The sequence below is a fragment of the Primulina huaijiensis genome, chromosome 13 (genome assembly GCF_012295235.1).
Source record: "Primulina huaijiensis isolate GDHJ02 chromosome 13, ASM1229523v2, whole genome shotgun sequence".
Classification (NCBI taxonomy): domain Eukaryota; kingdom Viridiplantae; phylum Streptophyta; class Magnoliopsida; order Lamiales; family Gesneriaceae; genus Primulina; species Primulina huaijiensis.
In genome coordinates, this window is record NC_133318.1 from 14,137,148 (window position 1) to 14,157,731 (window position 20,584).

A 20,584-nucleotide genomic window follows, 5' to 3' on the forward strand; every position below is an offset into this window, starting at 1 on the left:
TCAGCAAGCTACTGGATATTTTTGGTGTTTTTAAAGTTTTGAAATCGAGTCATTCTCGTTGAATCAAAGTCTGGTGTCGTCCGGGAACATATAGCGTTGAAACTTGTGCGGTCGGTTCGAGGAAAGTCGAGGGCGGTTTGCAACTTCCTAAAACAATCACATATCATGTTAAATGCTATTTTCAGAAGTTTTAAAGTATATGCATGATATATGCTATTTTCAGAAGTTTTAACGTATCTACATGATTATGCTATTTTTAACAGTTTCGATGTATACGAATGATATAAGCTATTTTTGAAAGTTTTAAAGAATATGAAAAGTTATATATATTTTATGAAATGATAAAGTGAAGAAAAAATATTTTTGAGGAATGTGAATCGGTCGTAACGTAAAAGTAATAAGGGATCCGTTGAAAACGAAAACGTGAACTTGCAATGAAAAGGGAGTGAACCATCGAAAACGGGGGCGGGAATATCAATGATAATGGATCTGTTGAATATGTAAACGGTGAAGTTATTTTATGATAGTCGGTGGGATCGCCGAAGAAGTGGACGTTGAACCCGACGGCCTAGTACTATTGTTTATAGATTTATCAATCGACTGAATGTTGTCACAATCGAAGATCGGACTTTACCTAAAAATGATGATTTTAAATCGAAAATGTTCATATATAAGCATGGTTTAAAAAGTTGCATTTTTTTGAAGGTGACATGGTTGCATGAAAAATCTATTTTTATTAAAAGTAATTTTTATACATGTGATTATATATTTACGTACTTGCTATATTTGGTTTGAGCATGCTGAGTCATTAGACTCACTAGGTTGAATGGTTGCAGGTAATGATGATGTTAAGTCGTGAGATGCGGACTATCTAGCCATCCGGGAGGCGCAATGCATACCCGATATGTTAAAGACTTTTGATGATTTTATGGATTATCGTTTTTATTTATAAACTGTTAGGAATGAATGATTATGGATAATATGGAATTTTGTTATTTGACTATTATACTAGTTTATTTATGATGAATTAATTATGCATAGTTTAGAAAAAAAATTACGAAGATAAATTAAATGAAGTTAGAAGTAGGGTCGTTTCAATAATATCATATAATTAAAGATTCTTTTTCAAAATATTGTGAAACTATGTGTAGAAACTCGAAGTATTGAGGCACATCTGTATGTCCCCTTCTGATAGAATCTTAAACTCTGCTAAAACAGAAGGTCTAAATCACTTTGTTTTCTAGAATGATGATTCCTAATGATAATCATCAATGTGAAAAACATAAATTTAATTTGGACAAAACATTTGATACATCGTGGGAATATCCCAACATGGATCACTGCAATCGTTCATGTTTTCCCAGTATTCGTTTATGCCATTCACTGCATACAGCGATGCAGATATCTGTCTTTCAACTTTCAACAGTTCAAAATCTGAAAATTCCGCCTCATTCACCTCCTCGCCATCTCTTTTCGGAGCGTAAAAGAGCCCATCTTGTTGAAGAGAAATCTTGTCAAAATACATCCCATATGCCGAATCTCGATCGTGACTGTTCAAGCAAGGTGAGGAGTACATTTCATGATCATATCCTCTCAAGAAACAGCTCAAATCTGGCTTATACACCCCCTCGGAACTGGGTAGATTTGGGGCAGTGGCCAGATACTCATAAATCTTGTTACTACTCAAACTCCCACCAGCGCTATTACTAGATGAAAAACTTTTGGAAGCTGTCTTTTTAGATTGAGACGACGACTGATCATTCTCAAAATTAGAAGGGTGGACTTTGTTTTTATTTAGGCCTCTCTTTTGATTGAGAAGATTCCGAATCTTTAAAGAGAGAGCCGGGTTACATGGCACGTTGTTGAGGAAATTCGTTCGTGTATTCGTTCCACGAAGGAGGCATGCTGCTTCATCATAAGCTTGAGCAGCCTCTTCTGCAGTATCGAATGTTCCGAGCCACATTCTGATCTTTTGAGTTGTGTTCTTGATTTCTGCAACCCATTTTCCAGAAGGCCTTTGCCTCACACCAACAAATTTGTTCTTGTTGGTTGTGCTTTTACTTCTTCTGACAATGTTGTTATTTGTGGGTGTGGTGTGGAACTGAATTTCCATTGTAATAATTAATATCAATACACTTTTTTGAAGTGTCGGGTGGTACTAAAAAGGAACAATGAGAGTGGGTATATATATATGACTAAAGAAGGGTATCTTATATATTTCCCATTGTAAATAATTGACTGATTTTTCAAAGCTGAGAGGGTAACTATCATTATGTCATTAGTCGTAAGCATGATATGGTAAATTGTTTATTTACAAGGCATGCCTATCCTTATTATATCCGTATTGGTTAACACGTTCTTTGCCTTTAGTGAGGGGAAAATGGCATGGTTTTGGCCAACTCAATTTCTTTAGTCTTTACACAAGTTTGCATGTACTAAAATAAAATTAAAAAAGTACGTCGCGAGATCAATTTTGACACCCATTTTTCAACTTCGATTCTCAGATTTCATCTTTCCGTAGGTAATTTAAATCCATGAGAAATGATAATGATTTCACCACACAAATCTCCTCGTCTTTGTTTTCGCTTTGTATTTGTATATCTAAAATATGGTTTCATTGGTTACTGATATGATTTGGTTTCGATAATAGAAAATTATTTCTTATTGTCATACAAAAAACAGTAACAAATCGTTGGGTCAATGTGTCTGGGACCGTAAAATGGAACTCAAGAAAAAGACATGGGAGCCATTTTATCATCCACAGAGGAATAATGCTGATAAACAATTAAAAAAATATTAGTCAAACGTATAGTTGATGAAGACAATTAATAACTTTTCATCATAGGTTGGTAAGCTTCTTTCTTCACTCGGTCAATTGCTAAATTTAAAACTGGGGAGTTGGAGCCACGAAGGCCTGCAAATTTTGATATAAGAATATTTTCAAATTGCCATCATGTAAGCCTGCCATTTGGACAAATCTCTTAACTTCATTTTCCAATTATATAAACTATTAGATATGTCAAAATATAGCTTTATATTAGGTGACTGTCGAATCCTCAGAGGGAATCTTTGCAACACAGACACCCAAATTCATTGTTTATTCCTCAACGTGATGAGACTATGAAGTAAGAAGCACTACCATCTGAATCGTACGTGCCACAAAGAACCACTCTATGTTGCAATGTAATAGGACAAATTCACCAATTAAAAGACTATGAAGTAAGAAGCACGACCATCTGAGTCGTACGTGCCACAAAGAACCACTCTATTGCTGCAATGTAATAGGACAAATTCACCAATTAAAAGACAGTGAGAACAATAGATCACATCAAAATATGATATTCCAGTTCCGAAGTAAAATCTTTTTCATAAATATGTTTTTTAAAACCATATTTATAATCATAGTCACAATCATCAAACTCAACAAATAAATAGGAATAGCCATGTGCATACCACATACGAATACTTGAGCTGTGAAATATAATGAGACCAAAACTGCAACACGAATTGCCACTTCGGCAACCCTTGAATATAACAATTGACCAACAAAAACCTATAAAAATTTACGATGAGCACGGGCCCCTGAGGCCGCCTCCAGACCCGTCCACTCATTTCCTTAAAGTATTTTGGAAACAATACGGAAATTGCTTGTAATATGCACTCTCTACAGGCACAGTCTACATTTACTAGGAAATGGAACCAACAGTCGACCAAACGGATAAATGCTTTGAACAGCTCTCTCAGCAGAAAGTCGAGGAATAACTACATGGTTGGCACAACATGACCTCACATAAATGGTAAGCTTTCCCACGACAGAATCGCCAGTTTTAATCCATGCGCACTATGTTGACAGAATTGACTGTAATGCAAGCTGCTGCTGAGGCTGTAAGGACGACCATGTAAATGCAAGGGTAGAAGGAGGTAGTGTCTGTTGTAGCTGCCTCAACAAATTAATCATTCGACTAGCTGTTTGCTCTGTGGCAAGATCCTTGCCCGCACAAAGAACCTGTAACAAAAAAAATTCTCAACTTGCTGAAAAAGTGGGGCCGCTGCAAGGGAATTTTCAAATCATTCAGAAATTTGGGCAGCAAACATATTACTTTCTTCGTTTCTTGTCAAAATATCATGTACAAAACGCACAAGAAAAGCTATAGAGAATCTTCTGGTATAACTATATATAATCCTTTCAATGTGAACAAAAAATCGTACGCCCATTCTTATGCAGTGTTCCATACAATGATAATGATTCAGGATTCTTCAAACGATTTAGAAACCAACCTCTGCAAATACAGATACAATTTTAGGGAGATACTGATTATTGTGGCCCAAAAGTTCCCGATCAGACCTGAAAGAGGAAAACATGGCCAATACAAAAAGCTAAGGGTAAGACAAACAAAAGCAAAGTTCTCAAAAAATCACTGTGATAAAAATTAAAACTGTAAACAGAAAAATATGGCATCCGCACCTCTCAACCATAGAGCAAAGCTGGTCGTGAACAGCTTTTGCTTCAATAAGGTCACCCTTTATCGGCAGATAACTCAACCAGGCAGGGACCACCTGTTAAGAAATCTTTAAGTTAAGAACTTAATGAATTGAAAAAGAAGACGATACAATCAGTTAGAAATAGGTAAATGGCGGATATTTAAGAATTGCAACAGCTCCACAAAAATGCAATGCCTCAGGCTTTCCGAATAATAAGGACTCGACACCAATAGTAGGCTTTGGAAATTTCAAATAAATATAAAAATCGAATGTGCTTTACTAAACATACATAAAGGCAAACCATACAAAAGAAAATTATTGTGCATATGCAAGTGTAAATTCATTTTTAAGCTTAGAAACACAGGAGTAAAAGCACAATGCACAAAACCAACCTGTGAACATAACAAACAACACAAGCTTGACTAGCATATCTCTAAAAAATGTGAGGAATAAAAAACAGCCAATATGTTATATTTACAGGAGACATTATACCTAAGGTTCATATGAATTACCCATGCTTCTCGGAGAATAGTTAGTTCAGAAATAAGGCATACTAAGGCATGGGCATAATCCAAATCCAACGTCGTCTGACCAGACCTTTTGGAATTTATTGTAATGTATCATTTTCAATCAAAAATGATAGATACCTGTGTTGAATCAATACTGTCTCGATGAAATTGGCATATCTTTCCCAAAGCTGAAACAGCATTATCATATGCCATTATAAACTCTGGTTGTAAAGCACTGGGATGTCTGATAACTACATTGAGCCTGGAAAGAGCCTCTGAATTGGATTAAATGGATCGAGTCAGTATATAATAGATAACACTATTTAGTCTATTCTACAAGCCTGCGCCAAGTACAGCTTACCTCCTACAAGTGGTTTAAATACAGAACCACCAAATTCTGCACATACCCCAAGCCCATAGACAGCAGCCTGAGAATAGCAATGATGCAGTTCATTTATGCTTAGATTGTACGTTTTACATCAGGACATAACTATATGTTTAAGTTCATGCAAACCTGTCGGACATCTGGGTTTTCATCATTGCAAGCTTCCAGGAGGAAAGGTAGATGTGTGTCATAGTACCTGGTTAGGGGGGAAAATTACATTAAAATTTTATATTTGAACCAAATTCAAGAATTCATCATGGTACACAGACATACTTTAGAGCGGTTTCACGACATTGCTCAGCCACATCATCAAAGATGCAAATGGCAATCCTTCTCTCCTCAGCTGTCTTATCCTTGCCCTGCAAGGAAAACCACCATAATCATGTTTTAGAGGGATAACAGATAGAGATTGAATTCTCATGCTGAATATCTCAACTTTTTTAACATGAAAAAGGAAAGGAAAAAAACGTGAATTGTCAAGGCAAAGGAAGACTTACCCACATAGGCATCAAGTATGACGATAGTTCGTCAAAGAAAGGCAAGAAAGATGCTTTGAATGTTTTGATCAATGTTCCCAGAATTTCACCAACCTGCACCACAGAATATGACATATTCTCAGTTATTATCTTAATAAAGGTCAATCATAAATTCAAGTGAACAAACTAACCTGGTCAAACACTTCTTCTTCTTGCTCGTTTTCCTCTTTAAGTAGTTCTCCCTCCTCAGCATCAAAATCTTCAGCTTTTGCTCTCTCAGCTCTCTCTCTTTTTCTACTTGAGCTAGCAGTGATCACATGTTTTATCTCATCCACAATGCTTTTAACCTGGCTCTCATCTAGAAGTGGTCCAGAAATCTGAGAGTATGGTGAATTAGAACACAATTCCAATAGCAGGTAAAGTAAGTATTTCTTGAAAAAACACAAAATATTGGTATATAACAAAATTTAGGAGAACTGAGATTCTAGTATTCAAAATGTCCACAATGAATAAATTTACGCAACCACTTTCAAATATATAAAGACTTTCACTTATCCCTTTCCGATCCCCTCACCCAAAATCCATAAATGAAAGTTCTGGCTGCGTAACTCAATCTTTACAGATACAAAATTTAAAACATCCAACTCTAAAAAAATATAAAAAATTTGCTATCAAATCATTATGTCGCATTGTCAATCAACTGTAAAAATAAATTATGAGATTTGTTTCTTAAAATTGGCAAACAAATCTTACTTCTCTCATGTTTCATTCAATTATCACAAAATATGAAATGTCAATTCATTACATTCCACTCTGATTTTCAACATATCCAAACATTTAAAAAAACTCCGACCAAAAATGCTACAATTTTTCTCAAATTTTTTTAGCTCAATCAAGTTAAGAGCCTCAGAAAACACCATGAAAGCCTATCGACATCTATTCCAATTCAAAATTTAACATGCGCTATCGTAAAATCATGCAATCTAACTGAATGTCCACTATCAGCAAACTAAATATATGAGAATCCAATTGCATAAAGGCAATCCACGTCATAACTCTTAAAACACAAATATAATCTTTGTGTAAACCGATGAATGCTTGAGTTCCAAGCTTTTAAAAAAATATATTTACAAAGACCACTTGTGTCATTCATATGCTCCCATGTAAGCCATAGAGTTCACTGAAAATTATCAAGTCAAAGTCCCTTCAACATGTAGTGCCTCAACAAGATAGATAGTTTACAAATGTAACAATATCTCTTTAAAATTAAAGATTATCTATTTTAAAGAATAGGAGATTTTGGGGATGAAAATGGGAAAATCACAAAAAGTGAAACAATTGATTAAACATTTTATGCAAGTTTAAAAGAGAAAGCATACTAAAATCTGTCGTTACATACCAGATACATAATTCAACAGCAAACGAAGTACATAACTAATCATTTCAACGTTGAATTCTGTTTTATAACATGCATTACACACCTGAAGACATTCGTTCAATGCGTCCAACATATTTGCACAGATCTCTGTATCAGGCTCCTGCAAACATGAGAAATTATAACTCGACTCTCGCATAAAGCAACTCAATCATTTATTAATACAATGGAATTAACTAATAGACTTTAAAGACCACCTTATGTAAAGCTTCCACTAAAGCAGGAATTATGTAGTCAGACAACTGTTTCACATACAACTCATTGCGACCCTGAGCGATACCTTTCTCCACAGCCAGCTTTGCAGACCGCAACAGCTCCGGCATTGCTAGAAATAAACATTAAACATTTAAGAGAATGTATTAGAAGTTTTGATAATCTAAAGAAGAAGAAAATCATCCAAAGCAAACAACATATCACCTGAAACAGCAGCCTTCCTGACTTCTTCGTGAAAGTAAAATTTCAAAAGGGGAACCAACGTTGTGGCAACCTACGACAACGGATATGTGCCATGAGAACTTTTAAGTTCTGGTAACCATAAGAGAAATAAGGCAAAGACCAATGCATATTCACTAACCTGATCAATCCATGGGTAGAAACCTTCTTTCAACTCATCAGCATAGCAGCATAGCATATTGCAAGCAGTGGCCTTTTCTTCTAGGACACTAGTCTTAATTCCAATTCTTTTGTCACCTAAAGTGATGGTTTCAATGCTGCGATATAAAGAAATGTTAAATACAAATGTGTGAACATAACAAGAGGCCTTCTTTTGCTATTGATAGGATTATGTGCAATTAAATAATCCAAGTGGAAGAGTGGCATAACGTCGGAGGCATGAAAAAGAAAGTGTGAGAACCGATGATAGAAAAAAATTAAAATAAGGGTTGAATCACCCCTACTGTATCCACAATTTACCTTGACTCTTGAGTTCCTACTCAAATTTTAGCATTATCCAAACAAAAGACAATAAAAAGAAAGAAAAAGAAAACTATATACTTTCTTCCTACTTTCAATTACTAAACACAGTTAAATGAAAACCATATACTTTCTTCCTCCTCCTCAAATTAGCCCTTCTACAACCATAAATCTAATTTACAATAACTTTAACTTCAAAATAGTGTACTTTTTTAACAAAACACATTTCCAAGCCATCTACTTCAAAAAAAGTAGTCCTAGAATATTCCTTGTGATTTCATTTATAATATTTATTCTATTTCATATGATATTAATTTTAAGTTTATAAATACAATTATAACATAATTTAAAATTTAAATAGTTTATATATTTTAAGAAAAATGATAATTACATAAATATGATTTATGTAATTATCATCTTTATGTCAAATTATGTTATTAGTAATTTATTTTTCAATTTATTATTATTATTTCCATGCTAGGTCATGGACGTGCTTATGTCAAATTATGTTATTAATAAATTTTAATTATTTTTTAAAAAATATGTAATAAATTTTAAAGTTAATTAATTATATAAATTATAAATCAAATTATTTTACCAACTTTATTAATTACTACTATATCTTATCCTTTATTCATATTAATTAAAATTTTAAAAAAAAATTAAAAAAGGGATAGAGCAACTCCATTACCGTAGCTATAAATGTTCGGACCTGGGAATTTGGCTTAAAAGGGAAAAATTGGACGGAAGACCATTAATAGAAATGTTTATTCTAGAAGGTTTGGGGAAGGCCAAACGTGAAGGATGGAAGAACAGTTATTCATGTTGTTATTTTGTTTTCGTTGAGTTTGATTACTAGCATAGGCTAGAGAAAAGAGAGTGAATCTCTTTGTACAGAGGATCTCCTCTGGGAACTATATTTCCAGTTTTTGTCATTAAATTGAAGCTTCATTTCTTCTTTGTTTTGTTGAATATGGTTTGATATATTGAAAGAAACTGGTGGTTCTAAAACCACACTCCAAAATAGCTTCACTTTTAACACGCGGTTGGACTTGGAGATTGGGTAAACTCTATTTTGGAGTTTAACTCCAAAATAGAGTCCCCAATGGAGACGCTCTTAATATAATTCATAGAAGGCATATCTATATTCAGTTCTAACATTTGATATCAAAACAATTTTCTTGAAGTTTGTCTCTTCAAGATACACATAGAGATGCAACAAAAAACATTGTGAATTAAGCAATTCTTCTGAAAAGAATGCTACTGACGCCTACCAAGCAATGTACAGAAAATATCGAAGTAAACCACCAAACTCTGGAATGGAAATAATTTTCCATGGAAATTGACTTCACACAATATAATGCCCAAATCATTTCAGGCCAGATGAACTGGAATAACATTAAATAATCTTTTTGACATTTTACTGACAATATACAAGAATGCAATTAGATATTTTAGCAGCAAGATCAAGAAGAGGCAAAACAAAGTAGTAAAGGATACAAAGCAAAGCATACAAAATTACCGACTTTCACATCAAAACCATAAAGTTTACAGATTCAAATACTCGAAAATATTTAAAAAAGTTTAATTTAATTCCAATTAACAAAAGTGAAGAAGACTGTTGAGATAAAAAAAAACATGTAAAATTGACAATGAACGAACCTTTCATCATCGGAGTCATCAATTTCGTTGTCGGAATCAGCTGATGTGATCGTCACATCAGGCTTCAGCTGAGCAGACTGAAGCAAAGGAGGCATGACAACACTCATATAAGGAAGGAAATCCTGTCCCAAGCACTTGCAAAGTCTGGCCCATGCCTAAAATAGAATAAAAGGGATTGGCTATAGATTTAATATGCTAGCACACAAAGATTTAGACTCATTCATTTCTGAGGACAATTGCATACTTGTAGCATGTAACTAGTGGTGGGATCATCTGTCTCCATTTGTGATCCTTGTAGTGACATAAGCACGTCCATGACCTAGCACGGAAAACAGATATATAATCACCTAGTTGGAGAGTATTATAAACTTACAGTGGCTGTTGTTAACCAAGAATTTTGTCTCAACACAATTATCACTATAAGCAATCTGAGATGAGCCAACAAATACAAAGAATATGACATGCATGCAAATAAACAATAAATAAGGTATGCCCTATATAACACAGAGAAACAGTTGAAGCACAATTACCTGCTTGGCGTCCTCCTTAAATTTATCCTTTCCAACTGCCATCCCAACCAAGCTGATGCATTCCATGGCCTTAGCACGAAGCATGCGATTAGATTTGTCCGTCGCGTTCAATAAGATAGCCTTCAAGTAAGGCATAACCGCATCATAATATTTCTGGAAGTGTTCCTGTCATGCCAACCCACAAACTTAGTTTACTAAAAAAAATACAATCACTTTCACTCAGAATATCTTTACAACATTTACATACCTGAGATGAATCAGCGACAGAAGCTAACGCAGTTAAGGCACCCTCTTGTACCATTTGTTTGGAATTCTGCAACAACAAATGGCACAAATTAGTTTAAAAAGCACACTGCATACAATAAATGCTCATTATATCATGTACGTTTCAAATTATAACAATTTTTATTCTCATATGCAATAGCACCTGTAAAAGTAAAAGCAGCTTGTGCACTATCCCATCTAAGTATGGTGTTAAAATTTCTGGGGTGCAATTTTCGCTGAAGTTAAGCACTGCCGAAGCAGCGTGTGCCTGCAAAACACCACATAACAATGATAAGAATACGAAAACATACATAAAACACATAATTAGTAGCTTCATTAAAACAACTAGACAACCATAGTGAAAAGGCGTCAAGAAAATTAGCAACACCATTAAACAATCTTCCCTAGATTACCCCCTTCAGCCAAATTCCATCCTCTAGTGACGCCACCTAGCTCCAACGAGTTTTATTTTACATCTCCTTTAGCATTTTAGGGTATTTTTCTCTTTTCTTCATTTATTCTCATAATTTTTAGTAAATCTTTTAGATCCAAGTCTCTAATTGTTATATTGACTGAAATGTATTAGTTTATCATTTTCTTTCACTTTTTGCAAATTATTTTTGGTTGTATTGGATGAAATTTTGATTATATGTGCATATATGCATTGTAGACCATTTTGCTTGTTTGTAAACATGGGTAGACTCTCTTAAATATTCATAAATATTCAAATTTTTAATTAATGTGATTTTTGAATTAATTGGTCATGTTTGAATTGGATCGAAGATTGTTTGATGTGTGGTGTATCATATTTAATCAATGTGTCTCTCCTTGCAATTGCACCCCAGGCTCCAAGATCCCTAGATGCCTTGGTGGCCCTTGCACTCTTAATGACTGTGAATAGAACAGAAGTTTGGGGATCAATTTTTAAAAAAAAATTGTGACAGATGACTGCATAAATATTTTTTAGTATTTGATAATTATATTGTGTATCTTCAATAACTCATAACCGGAGATATCGATCCACATTAGTTGAGAAAAAAATATGATCAAATGACACTTAAGTTAATTAAGCTTCGCATCCAACAATGACGAAGCCTAAATTCCTCTTAAAGTGCAGATAAATCTAAAATCCAATTCATAAAGTATAAAATAAGTGATGTATTCAACATCTAGGTAAGCAAAAAGAATTTTCATTCCATAAACTAATACTAACAATCACTAAAACATGGAAACTAAATGCAAATAAGCTAAAATCCATTTAGCAAAGGCTCCCTGTCATCAGTCATCCAATTGCACTGAAGGATGTGAAGAGAACAAAATGATTTACACTTAGAAACACAGTTGAGAAATCAAAGAATTAGCAAACCTGCACTCTAGGATTTTGAAAATCATCCATAGCTCCAGCTAGTGCTGGCAACACACGTTGATGGTACTGAACTTGCAAATCCGGACCCAAGTCAGTTGATAGCTGCCCAATTGCATTAATAGCTGCCCACCTCACACGAGGATGAGGATGTTGAAAGGAGTTCAAAACCATGTTCACAACTTGCTCCAAATTTTTAATCATCGCCTAGCAATGGAAAAGAACAATTGGAGTTAAGCCAATCAACATTGTGTGCAGCATCAATTCCTAACATAAGCAAAAAAAATTCATCTTACAGAGATGATGACAGGGCAGCAAACTTGATGGACTTGGTGAGCCAGACATCAATAAAAGCATTTAAGTTCTTCTAACAAAACCACTAAAATTATGCAATATCTAACACAACATCAAAATCTTTGCAAAAATGACATCAAACAGGAATTGCATTCATCGAAATAGTATTAGCCCGTCAATGGGACTGTGTACAATAAAAGTAACAATTTAAACGGTATATTGTGCAAATGAAAAGGGAGCACAGTTATGGTTGGTGACTACCGGTAACAATTAGATTTAAAATGGATAATAGAATGTAAACAAACAAACATCCAGAAACATTTTGCCACAAAACATCATATTTTAGAAAAGTAACAATGCATCCGACCACTCATCACAAGTCACAACATATGGACATAAAAAACCAAATAACATAACCAACAAATAAATTCCTCAAAACAACAATATATTAACTGGGAAATCAGTCGAATTATAGGTTTAATCTACCCCTGAACTTTTATGAGAACTTAATGGCAATAAAAAAGTAGATTTTTCAATAATTATTACCTTTGAACAACCCTCGGCGATTTGTGCAAGAGCAATGAGGGCTGCATGATGCTTCTGCCACTCAGAAGCAGCCAAATAAGCCTGTAACTGCTCAGATGCAACAGGAACAATAGTGTTCCCACCAAGTGCAATTGCAAGCCTATCCAAACATTCCTGCCCAACACTATAATTACCGGTCTCCCCTGCGTCTTCATCCTTAGTTTCTGCACTGTGCCATGCAGGATCATCTTCAACATCCAAAAGCATCTTCATTAAAATGGCAAACAGTCTATTAATAAATTGCGGCAACTTGCGCATCATCCCAGGTGCTCTTTCCCTTGCCTCTGCCAGTGTAATGACAAACTCTATTGCTAAATGCCTAGTACCTTCTTCCAAACTCTCAGCCTCTGCAATTTGCAACATTGAACCCACTATGTCAACAATCTGCCTGCGCAAAAACCTAGGCTCTGTCCCAGCCAATTCTATCAACAACTCCAAAGCCTCTTGCGCGGTGGCCTCCTGCCCCGAATTCAGTGCTTCGGTCAATGTCCTCATCATAGAAGGCAACAGATCCTGGAACCTATCACGATCATTCGAACTGGACAAGCACTGAATAAAATTAATCACAGCACTCAATGCAGCAATTTTAACATCCGCATTTGGAGAATTGTTCAACACACTCAAGAACACGCTATGTAAATCAGTGATATACGGAAGTAGTGTTTCTCCAATAAACTGAGCCAATTGAGAAAACATCAAAAAAGCAGATTCTTGTAGTTTGGTGGATTCACTGGTTACACATTGAAACATGAAAGGCAAAATCTCGGGCCACTGATTATCGGGGATAAGCGAGGATGCTAGTTCCGACACGGTGTCACAGAGCTTCTTGATTATCGATTTCATCTCCTCACGCTGGATTGAGCTTAAAAGGATGTTCTTAACAGCGGAGCGAGTGGATTCCGTGAGTTGAGGCCAGATGAAGGAATCATCCCGAGTAAGTTGTTTCCGGAGGAGGATGGTGGCCATGGCGCGTGACTCGAACCGAACAGAGGAGGAGAGGAGGTGGGAGAGTTTCAGAGCAAGCGAATTCGGATCGTTCTGCTTGAGCAAATTGAAGATTGACTCAGCCTGGGATCGCTCCTCGTTGGAAGAAGACATCAGATGGGAGATTAGGGTTTCGAACGCCGCCGGGTCCGGCCCCATAATAGCCGCCAATTGTGCTTGCTGGAGCTGAGTCGTATCGGCGTCCATCGTATTGAGTCACGGCGGTTATCGCCTAGGGTTTTCTTCTTTTTTTTTTGGTTGATGATGATTGAATTAGGGGGTGGGGGTGGCGCTCTTCCACTCTCTTTCACACACAAGCACACACAGTAGAGGTGTGTATCTGAATGAACGAATGCTTTATGTATGGCACGGAGCACACACCAACACACCAATCAGTGCGTGTATATATATATATATATTCTCCAATTATTATTTGTATTAAGAAAAATAATATTGGAAGGAATGTACAAGTCTTTAGAGCACGTAGTACAAGTTAACAGAAGTGGGAAATGGAGGGAAAAGGAGAAAGAAAGGCGGCACGACAATGATAATATATTTGTGTGCTAATTAGGGCAAAGTAGGATACAACGCAAGCTGTTAAAATATTTATTTCTTCTTGATTACCTGTAAGATGGCCTACGGTGTCACAATAACAATAATTTAAGTAGAGTGTCAAAATTAGACACGACTCATCAACTCCACACGATTCAATCCGAAAAAAATCTGGTTTGGGTTTGAGGTTTGAGGGTCCGGGTCAGATCAGATTGGACCCGATAGCTGACCCGAAAAAAATGATCGGATTGGCTTGGCTTGGCTTCGGGTCAACCCCAAAAAATTTTAATTTTTTAAAAAAATATATAATTAATAAATATTACCTACATTTTTATATATTGTATTTGTATGTCTGAAAAAATATTTATTGTATATTTATATCATAAATTTTCATTATTTAATATTTATTTTGAACATTTTTTATTTTTTAAACAATTGTTTATTTGATTTAGTAAAAATATATTTTATTTTTCTATCATTAAACTTTCAAATTTAAATCATATACATTTGGGAGATTTTGTTATTATGTGTTTAAATTATAATAATATTTTTTTTGACTTTTATTTAATTTTCTTTTAAAAAAATTCAAAATCGGATTAAATGGGTTGATCGGATTGATTCGGGTTCGGGTTCGGGTTGAGAGTTTTCGGGTTCGAGATGGGTTTGGATTGAGCAGTTTTTGAATAGTACTATTACTCAACCCGACACAACCCACCCGAATTGATACCCTTAAATTTAAGTATGTATTCCTCTTTTTAATTGTTGAATTGAATTTAAAAATAGTCATCTATGGGATTGGTTTTATTTTTATTTAAATATGATATGTATTTTTGGTAATAAGATTATTTGTTTTTATTTCGGTTCACGAAGGATCATAAAAAAATTGATTTTCAGCTGAGTGCTTGTCGTTTTACTAACAATTATAGTTGGTGGTAACTGTACAACTCAAATATTTAAAACAGTATAACAGTCAAAGGACCACCTTTTAAAACGTATAGCAGCTCAAATATCATATACATTTTAAACATGCAATTTTAGTGTTCAGGGCGCTGCTAGAACCGTTAACTCGACCCTGGTGCAAAATGATCATTTTGCCCCTAGAAACTCTAATTGACCATTTTACCCATGGACCTCAAAATTTCGACCCATAGCCAACCAAACTTATCAAGACACCTCAAAACATATCTATAATCATTTCCTAGACGTAAACTCCAGCTCATTCAGTAACTTTTACGATTCGTTTTAAAACTTGGACCGGGGTACCAGTTTTAAACCGAATCCACCCTAAATTTAACCAAACTTTTTCAAATTTTAATCACAACTTATTCATACCCTACCAGCCCCATAAACAACAAAATTCCAGCCATTTTGAATCCCTTAAAATCGGCTACCACTTGCTGGAAATTTCTGTGCGTTGCATCCTTTGAACCCTAATGCGCCTAGCTCTCAAGAACTCGATCCTAGCCCAAACTAGACCGGACAAGCCTCAAACCAAACATTCCTAGCCCACCTCTGGACCCCCTGGACCGAACTAATCACTGCCCTCAGCCCCATGCAAGCAGAGAAGGAGATCCACACGACGCAAGCCCGAAACCCGATCATGTAACCCCTAAATCATGGCTAGCCCCTTTGATCTTCCTTCTACCCGAGACCAGCCATGCCTGGACCTCCCTAGACCACGGTTTGGACCCACTAAGGTTTGCACCACGGCTTGGTTAAGTCCTTCATGGTCGTGCCCTTCTTTTCCTTCGCCCGATCCACCCATAAGCCCTAGTTCCTCAAAGATCCGATCGGCCCTCACCAAAGCTCGACCAAATCTCGACTCCAGCACCTTGACGCCTTAGTTCTCAGCTTATAAAACCCTTAAAAACTTTGATCTAGCAGCCCCTTGCACGAAAGTCATGGAAAAATGTGAGTACATGTCAAGTGTATGCATATTTCGTAACAAACTATGCAAACGATGCAACATAATAGATCTAAGAATTTCTCATGTATAAACACATAATCTGCATATAATGATGTGAATGATGAGAAAAATGAGATTTAGGGCGTGTCTTTGCGTATTTACGCTCGAAACCTTTGAGATAATCGCGTAGAATGTGCACCGGAGAGACGAGGAAGAAATATTTTGAAATATCTTGAGAAAATTAGGGAGAAAAGCTATTGAATTTCGAGCCTTGCTGCTGCTGAATGGGGAGGGGGCAGCCGAATGGTATTAAGGGTGGGTTTAGGGTTTGAGTTTAGGGTTGATTATAATATTAAGTGCTAATAAGCCCTTAATTAAAAATAATGAGATTAAAAAGAATTTTAGGCCCATTATGCAATAAAATAATCTCATCAAGCCCAAAAACATTGTCGTAAAATATTTCATTTACGTACGTTCTTGAAAATATTGCTCGAATCCTCAAAAAAGTCCCTCGACTTGCTGAATTTTGCGAACCGGTTCGTTGATTAAAAATACATTAACAAGGCCCATTTTCTAAAATAACTCTTCTTTACACCATATATTAAATAATTAAAAATAATAGTTTAATAAAAACAATTTTCCTTAATTGTCTCCGGTCTCCGTTCCTCGTTCGAGCGTGAAATACTACTAAAAGCCTTATATCATGCAATCTTAATGAACCAAGAATTAAACATATAAATTCATGTTAAAATCATGTATTAATGCATTTAAAATAAATTGATTAAAATACATAAGAAATTTGATAACTTGCATGCATGTGGTTCATGTCGACCTTCAAATTTTTGGGACGTTACATTGAGAGTCGAAGTGAAGGTTTTTCAGTGATACATCTCTTGATCACTCATCTGTACGAATGGACATTTTCATGTCTTTACCAATGAAAACATTGTTTACATCACAGATGCTAGTCTCAAGCTCGAGCATTTACCCTTATTTTAGGGGGCTGAAACGAGTAGGAACATATTTAGATCATTCAGTTCACGAGTGATGAATTTCATGATCAACATTGTGAAATTGTCCTCGTGCTACTAAAGTATGTGCAAGGTCTTTTTCTATGCAACTTGCATGGGTATACAAATAAGGAAATGTCATAATTGGATAAAATCATAAAATATTATTAAAATAAAGATTGTTTTACATTAAAATTAATAAACTTCAACACAAGTTGACTTGCTGGGCATATATTTTAACAATCTCTCACTAGCCCTATAGCCAGCTATTCATAGATCTTAGACTCATTTACTCACGATGCTTCTCAAACAACGGTTCTAGCTGGAGCTTCATCAGTGGATCAATAATGTTACTGCAGAGGCGACTCTCTACTGATATATATATTTTTCCCACAATCTCCCAATTTATGTGAAACTTCCTCTGTATATGTTTGGATCATTAATGGGACCTTGACTCCTTTGGTTGCACAACGACACCGGTGTTGTCGCAGTAAACCGAGACTAGATCAACTCCATTAGAAATTACGCCCAACTATTGGACAAAATTCTTCATTCAAATAGTCTGCTTTGTTGCAGCTGATGCAGCTACGAATTTGACCTCATTGGTTAAATCTGTTGTGATGTCTTTCTTGGAACTCTTCTAAGGGATAGAACCACCATTGAGCTTTAATTAAAATTTAGATATTGATTTCAAATCATCTACATCTGATTGGAAGCTAAAATCAGTATAACATTCTAATTTTAATTCATTGCCCCCATATACCATTAACATATTCTTAGTTTTTCTCAAGTACTTGAGAATATTTTTCACGGTTTTATAATACAATGGACCGGGGTTCGACTAATATCTACTTGCAACACTCAGTGCAAAAAAAAAATAAGATCGAGCATATATCATATGATACATAATGATACCAATTGCAAACACATATACAATGCGAGTCATTGTTTCTATTTTGTCATCGTTCTTAGGAAACATAGGCTTGGATAAAGTCACACCATCATATATTGGTAAATATCCTCTTTTGGACTACTCCATAGAGAATCTCTTTAGTATGATAACGATATAAGTGGATTGGGTGAGCCCTAATATCCTCTTTGATATATCTCTATAGATCTCTATTCATAATACATACGATGCTTCACACATCATTCATGGAGAATTTACTTGCTAAAATACTTTAGTTGATTGCAACATCCTACATCGTTCATTCCTAATGACTAGGATGTCATCGACATAGAATACTAGGAATATCACCGCACTTCTACTAACCTTCATGTACACAAAAAGATTCCTCAGAATTCTTAACTAAATTGAAGTTTGCATATGTTATGCTCACTTCCTACTGATGTGAATCTTTTAGGCTGAAACATATAAATATCTTTTTTAATATGACTATTAAGGAACGATGTCTTCACATTTATTTGTCATATTTCATAGTCATATCATCATGCTATGACTAGCAGAATTCTAATAGACTTGAACATTGTTATTATAGAAAAGGTTTCCTCATAGTCAATTCATTGCTTTTGAGTGTATCCTCTTGATACCAATCTAGGCTTGAAGGTCACCACCTTCCTCTTTTTGTAAATCCATTTGCTTTATATGAGAACTATTATCTCAAGTGGATCTATTAAAGACCATATTTGGTTCGAATACATGGAGTCCATCTCGAGTTGCATGACTTCAAAACATTTTGATGAATCGACATTTGATATTTCTTATTTGAAATTTTTTGAATCACATCCAAAAATAAGCTCATCACGGCCCTCTTTAAGAAGCATGATCATCCTCGTAGGTGGCCTTGATACCCTTTCAGATCTCCTAGAAGCTTGTACTTCTTTAATTGATTGTTGGGTTGTGTGTTCATCTATCTGAGGTGTGGGTATTTGTAATGCATGCTTGTTCCTGTGCCTTTATGATGCAATTGTGGACGATCATGTGTCTAAGAAAGCATGAAATCCATTAGAGTCACCGGAAGGACTAATAACCAGATGACGAAGCAAGAAATTTAAGGAAACTCTTCAAGGACTCATGGTGAGCTATAAAAATTGCATATTAATATATTGTCAAAACTCGAAGGGTTCGGAGAGCATGGAAATCAAGTTGGAGATCATTATAATATCATTCAAATGTTAAAGGACCAAGAAGAAAGCATTCATCTGCTCCCCATTCTACAGCAACAACGCGCTATAGCACACTAGGAGTGCCCCCAACGGCCCAAAAGGAGTGCCCCAGCACACAACGCAAATTGTATCACCATTATTATCAAATTTTGATAATTTTTGTGAGTTTTCTCTCAAAACCAAAAAGCTTTGCTTTGTTCTTTGCACTAGTTTAACTACTAAGTTGTCAACAAGAACTGGAATTTTGTTGGCCAAGATCCTTACTCTTTCAGCCATCTTCAAATTTGAGTATGTACCGCAACTAGAATTATGCCTATTTTCATCATGATTGTGATATTCATGCCAACATTCTTCCTCACAAGTAGACATACATTTCTCTTTTTTCCCTTTCTTGAGCTGGGCTTAATGATAAAATATTTATGCACTCTCTATTTTTTTTCTTTGATTTCATGTTCTCTAAATGGACTCTCAATGTGGCACTAATGGCACTATTAGAAACATGAAGAAAATCTCTTAATCATTTCCTCAAACATGTAAAATACATTCATCAATACAAGCGATTGTACCTCCATGGATTGAGTTTAAATCCAATCACAAAGCCTAACATATTCAAGAAAGTTGAATTTAATAACAAACTATAATGCAACGATTGAAGATCAAACAAATGCAAAATCAAACTCCACGAAACAACTTAACGGTAAGTGAATATCCATGTCCAACATAAATATTAATTACGCCCACAACAACTGACCTGTAATTGATGCTAAGCATGGCCAAATAACAAACAAAACATTTACTAAAATCAACAAGTCCACATATGTGTTGTGAAAAAGTAAAAGTTTACGGTAAAAAGTAAAAATCTCAAACTCTTAAAATTATCACACTACACACTTTATAATATTTTTCTCTCAACTCAAGTGTGATTTTCTTCACAAATGAGAGATCTATTTATAGAAAATTTTTACAAATAATCCAAAAATAAAATACATCATTACCTACATCATCACACACTAATTTTCAATATTCAACACCTAATTTTACCTAATTTTCAACATTCAACATTCACATTTTCAACACAAATATTTTTCACATTTTTAAATAAATTTTC

The 20,584-nt window shown here is 35.2% G+C and overlaps 2 protein-coding genes across 2 annotated transcripts; both read right to left on the reverse strand.

The window, feature by feature from the left end:
• Nucleotides 1–1,233: 1,233 nt before the first annotated feature.
• LOC140990905 (ethylene-responsive transcription factor RAP2-11-like) lies at nt 1,234–2,163 on the reverse strand. The gene has a single exon (XM_073460752.1). The coding sequence runs from the start codon at nt 2,111–2,113 to the stop codon at nt 1,289–1,291; it is 825 nt and encodes a 274-aa protein (XP_073316853.1). The 5' UTR covers nt 2,114–2,163; the 3' UTR covers nt 1,234–1,288.
• Nucleotides 2,164–3,325: 1,162 nt separating this feature from the next.
• On the reverse strand, nt 3,326–14,256 carry LOC140991106 (uncharacterized). The gene is made up of 20 exons (XM_073461039.1): nt 12,859–14,256; nt 12,022–12,225; nt 10,819–10,923; nt 10,639–10,704; nt 10,392–10,556; nt 10,106–10,180; nt 9,862–10,016; nt 7,862–7,997; nt 7,705–7,774; nt 7,485–7,612; nt 7,334–7,390; nt 6,044–6,229; nt 5,874–5,966; nt 5,650–5,735; nt 5,506–5,572; nt 5,353–5,419; nt 5,130–5,266; nt 4,466–4,557; nt 4,279–4,345; nt 3,326–4,006 (listed from the first exon to the last, which is right to left on the reverse strand). The coding sequence occupies exons 1-20, from the start codon at nt 14,086–14,088 to the stop codon at nt 3,842–3,844; spliced, it is 3,351 nt and encodes a 1,116-aa protein (XP_073317140.1). The 5' UTR covers nt 14,089–14,256; the 3' UTR covers nt 3,326–3,841.
• Nucleotides 14,257–20,584: the final 6,328 nt, after the last annotated feature.

Bases quoted from the DNA above. Each gene is read 5' to 3' on its own strand.
- LOC140990905 (XM_073460752.1), bottom strand. From the start codon at position 2,113: ATGGAAATTCAGTTCCACACCACACCCACAAATAACAACATTGTCAGA.
- LOC140991106 (XM_073461039.1), bottom strand. From the start codon at position 14,088: ATGGACGCCGATACGACTCAGCTCCAGCAAGCACAATTGGCGGCTATT. The intron at 10,557-10,638 runs GTATGTAAATGT...TTGGCATGACAG, and splicing joins CTGTCGCTGATTCATCTCAG to GAACACTTCCAGAAATATTA. The intron at 7,998-9,861 runs GTTCGTTCATTG...TTTATATCGCAG, and splicing joins GATGACTCCGATGATGAAAG to CATTGAAACCATCACTTTAG.